General features: G+C 40.3%; 1 protein-coding gene across 3 annotated transcripts in view; it reads left to right on the top strand.

Moving 5' to 3' along the window:
- The first annotated feature begins 1,905 nt into the window (after positions 1 to 1,905).
- TRPC6 (transient receptor potential cation channel subfamily C member 6) overlaps positions 1,906 to 9,633 on the top strand; it is a 137,696-nt gene continuing 129,968 nt past the window's right edge. The window contains exon 1 of one of the 3 annotated variants that reach the window (XM_054440836.2): positions 1,906 to 2,581. In XM_054440836.2, coding sequence (XP_054296811.1) covers positions 2,412 to 2,581 — 170 coding nt within the window. In that variant the 5' untranslated portion in view covers positions 1,906 to 2,411. Of the gene's footprint in view, positions 2,582 to 2,654; positions 2,742 to 8,437; positions 8,475 to 9,633 lie in introns of those variants that run through there. The other 2 variants (XM_063671376.1, XM_063671375.1) reach the window with 2 other exon arrangements.

The following is a 9,633-nucleotide window of genomic DNA, read 5'->3' as shown; positions in this document are numbered from 1 at the left end:
GAGACTTCTGATCTAATGATCCTACTTCATCATGTCATAAGCTCTTTCAGAATCTTCTAACATTTGTACACCACCTTATTCCTTCTGGGTACTCAATAAATGACTGGGCTTGTTGGTCTAGTACTCACTATAATTAAAAAAAAAAAAACAGAGAAAAACATATCTTACCACATGATAAATTGATGTCAGAATAAAAGTTTACTGTAGTAATTTTTTCAGTGTGAAGGTTGCTACCTGTGAATGAAAAACAGTGTAACAACAGCAAAATAAATTCTGCCTCAATTTTTGTTTTTTTTCTTTTTACATGAAAGGTTAACACTTCAACTGACACTACAAGTGTTTACTAATTTGGCTTTAACTCACAGAATTTGAATTGGGTGGAAAACCTTTGAATATTACTTTTCCCATGAATGTTTTCCCCATACTTGGTGTTGCCAAAGAGATTACCTTGGCATTATTTAACTAAACATTTATTGATTAATTCATTCAAGCATCAAAGCTAATGAATACTTACAGATAGCAGTTGCCACAGACAAATTTTAGGCAGAATATCTTATTGCTAGGTATAGTAACTAGAAAATTATAAGAATTTTAAATCATGGCTCCACATGTTGAAAGATCAAAAAGGAAGGCTCTTAAATCAGAATGAACAGACTTCAGAATGATCCAGGGTTGTTTGTTTCCCCAGGGAAAATGTTCTTTCCAGGGCCAAGAGCATTTTCTTATTTTTTCTATATTCCTTCCATCCATCCATCCACCCATGCATGCATGCATGCACCCTACACACCTGTGTCAAATACAAAGCTGGATCCTCAGGACACAGTGGTTTCTGCTCTCTCAGAGTTTCAGTTTTAAATTTAAAGGCAAACTCAGAAGTTTCTAAATGTGTGAGCTCTTTTCCCCTCTATCAAATGAATTGCTTTTTCCCACACTTCGAACATTCATTTTGTTGTCCACCTGTTCGTGGGAAGCAAAGGCACCTTTGCAGACAGATTTCAGTCTGGGTTTCTTTCATCCAGTTGCAATGGGCCTCTGATCTTTTCATGGCTGGTTGCTTGCCATGCATGTCTCAAATTAACGAGCACCTCCTTGGAGGGGCCTCTTTTAACCATCTCATCTGAAGTAGTCATTCACCAGCTGCCATCATATCAACCTGTTTTATTTTCATTGTAGCATTTGTCCTTGATATTTTTTCAGTTGCTTATTTAATTGGTCCCCCTTTCTGCCATGAAAGCTCTATGAGGGCAGACAGGTGCCTCATCTGCTTGTTTGCCTCCGAATTCTGAAATGATTTGAAACGCAGTTGGCATTCATTAAATATTTGTTGACTTAATGAATGGATTCTTAATTGGCTACTACTGCTTAAAGGTCTACAAATACTGATTCATCCTTGTTGACAAGTTTTTACTTCTCACACGTATGCATATTAATCAGAATTTAAAACTAAGTCTTAAAAATAAAAGAAGCTTGGAAACGTGGGAAACATCTGGCAGAGAAAACATTCTTGCATTCGCAGTGATGGAAGGAAAATTTTTTCTCTGAAGTAAGCAGGTTGTCGGCCTCTTTATCGGTATCATTGGAAAATGCTTGCCTATTTTTGTTGGTTTTCTCAGGAACTGGGAACATCTGGCGTTGGGAACATAGAACGTTGTTCATTTTTAAAGCAGAGTCATAATAATTTTATGAGTTGAGAGTAAGAGAGAAAATGCCCAAAGAAAATGAAGGCAGTCTGGAGAAAGAAGAGTCTCGTGTCCCTTTTAAGGAACAGGTTTCCTTAGCTCTTCGAGAGTGGTTCTTAAAGGAAGCTTCCTAGAAAGTCCGCAGTTGGTATCCTTACTAAATAAGCCAACTAAATAGTAGAGGGGAAAAAAAGAGTGCGTGCCTGGCTCCTCCTAGTTCAGGCTCATACCGCCTCCTGAAAGTTGTGGCTACAGGACAGGCTTTGGCTGCTTTCTAGAACGTCGCTCGGATCCCTTTAAAAGTGGGGATCTTGACGGAGAATGCCGGGGGATGAAGGCGGGAGCTGAGGGCTGGAGAGAGTCTCTGTTGACATAGTAACTCTTCAGCGCTGTCTCCCTTGCTCTCCGCTTTTACGCTTCGCTACCACCAGCGGCCCCGCCTGTGCCCTCTCTGCCCGGGAGCCCCGGACGCATCCTCGCGGGGTCTCCTCGGCCTGACCTGCTCAGGTCAAGGTCCTCTTTGCACCCCCTTAAGTGGTGACTTCTCCCCGGGCCAGGGGGCGAGCCACTTGCGGCGGGCGTCTGCACCCCCGCCTCATCGCCGTCCCCTGGGAAACGGTCTGCCCAGGACCAGTTCGGCCGCTGACGCGTGCCCTCCGCACCGGGTCCCCGCTGGAACTGCCCACTCGGCTCCCCCGGGAGCGGGGCCCAGGCCAGTCGGGCGTTCCCGCCATGAGCCAGAGCCCGGCGTTCGGGCCCCGGAGGGGCAGTTCTCCCCGGGGCGCTGTCGGAGCCGGTGCGCGGCGCAACGAGAGCCAGGACTATCTGCTCATGGACTCGGAGCTGGGAGAAGACGGCTGCCCGCAAGCCCCGCTGCCTTGCTACGGCTACTACCCCTGCTTGTGAGTGCCGGCGACGCGGGGCGGATCGGGCGCGGGCTGCGCGGAGGGAGGTTGTGCGCTCGCAGGAGTGGCCGAGTCCGGTCCGTGCGCGTTCTGAACCCGCGTGTGTACCTCTTAGGACGGTGCTGGGAGGTCCGCGAGAGCCGGGGCTGGGACCTGAGTGAGTGGAGGGGCGCGCGGGGAGTGGGGGAGGCGGGGGTATCTAGGTTTGCTCCTCGTAGGTACGCATGGATATGTTTGCCCACGAGAGTGAGACCGCATAGTACCAACACCATTGCAGATGGGTGGTCGATTTCTCTAGACCCCTTCATCCTATGCTCTCCAACAGACAGGATCGCTACGTAACAGGCGTGATCTGAACAGGGGGCTGATTCAGATGTGCGCCCGGGTGACTCTTAGCCTATGTGGGAGAGATGACTAGAACTCCAAGTGTTGGAGCCGCCTGGGTGCTGGGTGCGCCCGGCGGTCTCCACGCTTGGCTTAGCGTTTCGGGCTGAGCGCTCAGGTCCTTGGACCGTGGGACAGCCAAAGTTAGACCAGGACCTCTCCCCGGTCCTGGGGCCTTGGAGTGAAGACAGAAATAGTGAAGACAGAAATAGAACCAATAGGCCTCTCCACCGGCGGCGCGAAGCTTTTACCAGGGGCGTCTGGGGAGACGAGCCTGTTAGGGGCTGGGAGACTCACGGGCTATAGAAGTGAGGGCGTCGGGGTCGTTTGTATTGGGCTGTGGGTAACTACAAGCTTTTGTTTATGAATCTAGGGTATTTTTTTTTTTAGCTGGGTGGGTGGCGGGAGGGGAGGTAGGGAGTAAGCAGAGTGGACTCCAGAAGAAAACACTCCGCTTTCCCGACACCACTGTGACCACATGTGCAGCGGGCAGATAACATTTTTGTCCCATTGCCCCTTTGGGTGATTGGGTAGTCAAGTTTCCTGACTTGTCACATCCACCCGCAAGCGGTTTCCCGAGGTTCTCAGCTCTATAAACAGCTTTAGTTGGAGGGAGGATTCCACCCCATAGGCTCCTGGCAGACCTTCCTGATAGATGGGTGCTATGTCAGGGCTGCCCAGCCTCAAGGCCTGCTGCGGTGCCCTTTCGAAGTAAGAGGTGAGCCCCAGTAAAGGGAGCATCTAACTTTTCTCAAAGATAAAGGAAAATAGTTAGAACTGGTTTCATTCATCTGTGTGCTGTGCAAGTTAAGAGCATTTACAATTATGTATATATTTTTCTTTTTAAAAGTTCAAGACATAATTCCCATACCATGTAATTCCCCCATTTAAGTTGTACAATGTACTATTGTTTAATATATCCATAAAGTTGTACAGCCACCACTGATATCTAATTCCAGGACAATTTCATCATCCCTCAAAGAAATCTTACACTTGATGTGTTAAATTAGAAGATATTTTTATGTCTCGTAGTACAGACTTTTCTAACTTTAATGGCTAGCATACAAATCATCTGGAAACCTTGTTAGAGTGCAGATTTAGAGAAGGCAGGTCTTAGGTATAGCCCAAGATTCTGCATTTCTGACATCCCTCAGATGATGACAAGGTTGCTAGTCTGTGGACCACCCTCTGAATAGCAAGGTGATATATGACAAGAAAAAACAAGAATAGAAAGAAAAATAAATAAATCTTGGATATTCTGAAATGCTGCTATTTTAAAATTTACTTTGAAGGTGTAAGTTTAAGACATAGATGGAATTTTTATTGGCTTAAACTTGAGATCTCCGATGTCTGAGGGTTATAGGTTTGGCAACATTACCTCCTGGCTAAACTAGGTGACTAAAAATTTATACGGCTTTTTAAAAATTAGACTGTTTCATGAACAAAACCTTTTTTCATTCTATAATCCCTATAATCACTTGTTGCTGTGTCTGTCAAAAAATGATTTGATTAAAACCTTGTGGTTATATATCAGTAGTGAGAGAGACTAAATAAAGTAATAATTCCAAGTTGTCCTGAAAACTCTTCCCAGTGCTTTCTTCAAATGTGGTTACTGCCTAATTTGTCTAATTATTGTTATTACATTTTTTAGCTACAGGTTCTCACTGTGTTACCCGGCTGTCCTCAACATGCAGTATTTAGTGAATATGTATTTTTCTCCCTTAGTTCAAGAATCCTGGACTATTCTTAATAAATAGAACTGAGCAGCAGAGTGATGAACAGAAATATTTTAATGTGCTTCAATTCATAACATCCACCCTCTGCGTGATGTCAGAGGTACTATAATACATGTAAGAGTGAGCCATGCTCTAGAATTTGAGTTTGGTTTTATATGAATCTATTATTTCCAAAAGGTTCTATAGTTACATTTCATCCACTGTTTTCTCTGAGAAGATTTTAAGTTTTTCCAGTTGAATAATCAACTAATGGAAAAATTTTAACCAAGAAACAAAAGTACTTCACACCTATGATGTATGAGAAAGAGCTAAACAAAATTACTCCCTCTGGTAGAGTAGAAATCAACTCTTCCATATGCTTTTGACTTGTGATTTATACAGTTTCATTTTTTGTTCAGAGTGGGAGGTGTATCATTTCTGAAAGTGGCAATCACTAGTACATTTTAGATATGAATATTGCCATTTCTCAAATCATTGAGATTTTCCCTTATAAGATCCCAAGTCTTTGTAAGTTGTCATTTCTGTGGAATAAATTCTATGACTCTTGCCAAAAATTTCTGTTTCATAGTTTTCTTATTTAGAAAAATTTTTTACATATATTTATGGGGCTTTTACTACTGAAAATTATGGTAAATTATTTGTGAGCAATTATGTGCAATAAGGCCTTAATAGTTAAAGTAGTAATAAATTGAAACAGTGTTTAGAAGAAAATGACTCAGATTTTCTCTTTATTCAACTCTCAATAGCAAGTCAATTAATATTCTCTATTGTGATCAATTTGTAATGGTGATTAGCAAGAAAGGCCCATGTCCTGCCAAGGTCCCCCGAAGCATTTCAGATTTCCTTTATTTAGAACTTTAAAGATATGTTTACAGTTCATCACTGCTGAACTTGGGGAAGAATCCCAGACATTTAAAAAAGTTAAGCATTTCTAAAATCTCAGGATCTGAAAACGGAGTCCAACTAAACTTTCTGCTTGTGAAGGAATAATTGATTGATTATGAATAATGAAACAGGAAACTAAAGCACGGGCAATGCAGCTGACTGAGACAATCTGAAAAATTTATGGTTACAGACACCTAGCAGTACTGGATAAAAGATTTTAAATGATTTTAAAACATCTCCCAATTTTGTGAAAAATAAAAGGGTAATCTACCATGTGCTAAGAACAAAGACATTAGAAGCGAATATAGATTGTGAAGTGATGATGTGGGTGCCCTGTGAGTTATGTGTCCCAGTGACCAAGAAGCCTGGAATCTAATGTCCATATGAGACAGAAAGAAGGTAAACTCTTGGTGCCAGATGAGGCAGAGAGCTGGAACTGAGATACCCCTGTGCCCTGCATAAAGCCATTAAGTAAAAATGTAGACTAGAAATATATGCCCACCAGCATAGAGTGAGAACAGGAAACTCTAATAGTAAGAAGAAAAGAACACTCCCCCTTGAGAATATCGTTTCTGGGGTTTTTGTTTTTATAACCTACCTAACTAGCCTAGAAATTTTCAACATGGAAAATACTCCTGAGGCTCCTATAGGAGTAAAACACAAAATCATTATGAAAGACTAGTATCAAGCATCTAGATTGCCTAGACTTTTCAAGAAGAAAGCAAGTCCTGCTAAAGATACGCTTGCTATAATGAATAACAAAACACACAAGGAAACAATCGACCAAGAGTGAGAGTCAGTGGACCATGGACTCCATCGACCATGAGTGAGTCGATATAAGACATGCAGTAGTGAGTGGATTTTTTAAAAAGTTGAGATAATACAACAACATGAAAAAGAATATTTAGAAGTACATATAAATGTTGACAATATAAAAGAATAAATCAAACCTTAAGAAAAAAATGACATTTTTAAAGAAAAGGACAAATAGAACATCTATAAGTAAAAGATACAATTCTTAAAAAAATTTAATGGAAGGGTTAAATCCAGATTAGAGCATAATTGATGATAATACCCAAAATGCAGAGACATAAAAAATATTTTATATGAACATTGTTAAGAGTAATGGAGCTAGAAGGTAAGAGTTCCAGGAAAAGAAAACATATAGAAGTGGGAGAGGCAACACTTGAATAGAAAATGGGTAAGGATTTTCCAGAAATAATGAATTTTCATGTTTATGAAGTATACCAATATTATTGTAAAACAGAAAAATAAACCCATTTAAACATATCATTTAAATTGCAGAACACCAAAGACAAGAGGAAATACTAAAAATTAATGAAAACATAGAGATTTGAATGAGAGAGTTTTAAAATTCAAAGTATTTACAGTGGAAATGCACTCATAATATACTTTGATATTACCTTGGTTAAAGAATGTATAGCTTGTAAGAACTATGGCTTTTCCATTATGTAAAAGGTTTACTCTCTTGTTATTAATGGAGTCAGTGCTCCACTGCTGGTAAGGTCTCCGATGGATACGTACTAAATATTTTTAGAAGGTGACTTATTGCCTCACAGTCTTAGAGGAAACTCAGAGTGATTCTTAATTCTATCCTCTATTTCATATGAAAAAACAAAAAGTGGCTTTTAAAAAATGGGTCACAGATCCTTTAAAATTTTTATTGACTTCAAGAGGGTTTTGGATGACCTGAACCCCATTTATGAACCCAAGATCCAGAGTTTGAATTCCCAGTTTAAGAAAGGTAATGTAATGTTAGAGACCACAAGTAAAATCCCCCACATATTGCTTTCTTTTCTGTAGGCAAAAAAAAGTTAGTATTGAACACGTTGATAATAAGGGAATGAAAAATTCAGACTGTAGGCTAGAGAACCTTTCCTGATATTACTTGCCAATAGGGTAACTAGTCTCTTAAAGAAGTTTAAGATTGAAGAACATGGACTCAGGCCTATGCATCATATTAAATTATCATATCCTTGTTATCTCTCCCTCTTTCTTGGCAACCATGTTCATTGAAACATCTGTTACACATTTTTACATTTATTTGTTCACACGTCCTTTTCCTCTGACTGGAATGTAAGCCACAAGAAGTGGGTCTGTCCTTCATCCCCCTATCTTAACACAGTGCCTAGCAGAGAGAAGGTACCATTTCATCTATTCCTCAACAAAGAGATTTCCTCCTCGATATTTATTCAATTAAGAAATAAAATGATGCCAGCTACTTTGATAAAATAGCATCTGGATCAGCTAAGTTGGGCAGAAGAGTGAATGTCCATATCAAAAGAGATACCTATATCTTATATTCCAGCTGCCTGTCACAAAGACTCATCTTTCAGGGAATCTTTCACTAATCACTACTGCCACCAGCATACTACTCTTCTTTTAGCTCTCTAGCCTGAGGCTCTTCCCTTAAAGTTCCCTCTGCACACCTGAGGTGAAGCTATATCTTTACCAAAGAGAATTAATAAAAAGGGAAAAACTGGCTGGCTATAACTGCTCTTCCAGCTCATTTATGGAGTCTCCTAGGGACTGACCCTTGCCTGGCCCCAGGCGTCATGTATCTGTCAGTGAGCGTTTTGCTTTCCCTCTGCAGACCATGCTCAATCAATCTAGTCCTTAGTCCTAGCCCAGACTGAAGAATGACTGCCTCCCCACCTCCCGCCACAACCTTTTTCTTTGGTGTAATATCTATTTTCTAAACTTTATTTCTTTTTAAAATTCTCCTTCTTTCCTAGATGATTGACATTAGATATGTCTACTCCTTTAAGCAAAGATACCACCACTGACCCACAGAAGTGTGGCTTTACTCTCTGACCCCAAAGGGGCAGTCACATCAGAACACGACAGCCCAGCAGCAGTATAAGGTATTTCCAAATAAAATTAAAGGACTGATTTTCTTACAAGACATATTTATTAGATGATAAATGAAATCAATAAAAGAGAACATGTGTGACACCATGATTTCTTATACATATGTAGTGGTTTAGAATGCAGAAAGAATCCTATAATCTATTATACCCTTTGAAATAGCATCTATAACCATAAAGCCAAGACCTAGACTTTGGTGAAAGATTTGCAGTGTGGAAGCTTGCTCTTCCAGGGGAAAAGCACGTGTAAAAACCACCTTCGAATCTGGCTCCCCTTCTATTAGGAGTAATCATCTCCCCCAACCACTTGGATTAATGGTGGGTCTCATAGCTGATGACTTTGAAGCTCTGTGTTCTGCATGGAAATGACCTGTTTTGTGTTGAAACCTCCCCTGGCTTGAAGTAATCAACTCCACTGGTAACATATTATTATCGTGAAACGTTTTTAGGGTGCCAGCATTGTAGATTGTGGAATGATTGCCAGATGTGCTTAAAAGTCCACATTTATTCTGTAACAAAATGTTTGCCTCCAGGAAGACATTGCATAATTTTTTTTCTCTAGACAGTTATGCTCCTTGAGTTGTAAGAAGTAACTTCATAAGACAATTCATCTTAAAGAGGGTAAAAGTCATAAAAGGAAAACATTTTCTTGAGTCCATTCTTATTTTTCTCCCTCTTTCATAAAAAATGCCAAATATAATTGGTTCCAGTTGGATAAAATTACCATGCATGATTGCTCTTTGTTTAGGAATCTTCTGATGGCTTTCAATACATGCAGAAGTGTTCATCCATATGCCAAATTTCAATTAAACTTTGGCATCTAAAATTTGGTATGCTGCTCAAGAGACTTTAAGCCATTGGAACTGACTGAATCACAGTTCTTATAGAATCTCTGTTTAGAGCAGAATACAGAAATGAGTGTTACACATACTCAAACAACCTATATGATTGCAGCATAACTGTTCTCCACCTAATTCAGCTCTCAGCCATGACAAAGAGGAGAAATGATGTTAACTAGAATTATATACAGTTTAATGTAAGTTGCTGTTTCTGCGGAGGACTAATCCAAAATATTTATATATATTTGGGGCAACTAACATTTTTTGAATACCTATTCTGTAGCAGGTTCTTTTCTAGTTGTCATACAAATGTAATT

This window comes from Pongo pygmaeus, chromosome 9, assembly GCF_028885625.2.
Source record: "Pongo pygmaeus isolate AG05252 chromosome 9, NHGRI_mPonPyg2-v2.0_pri, whole genome shotgun sequence".
Lineage (NCBI taxonomy): Eukaryota > Metazoa > Chordata > Mammalia > Primates > Hominidae > Pongo > Pongo pygmaeus.
The sequence above is the reverse complement of the archived record's forward strand: the minus strand, read 5'-3'. Positions and strand labels throughout refer to the sequence as shown.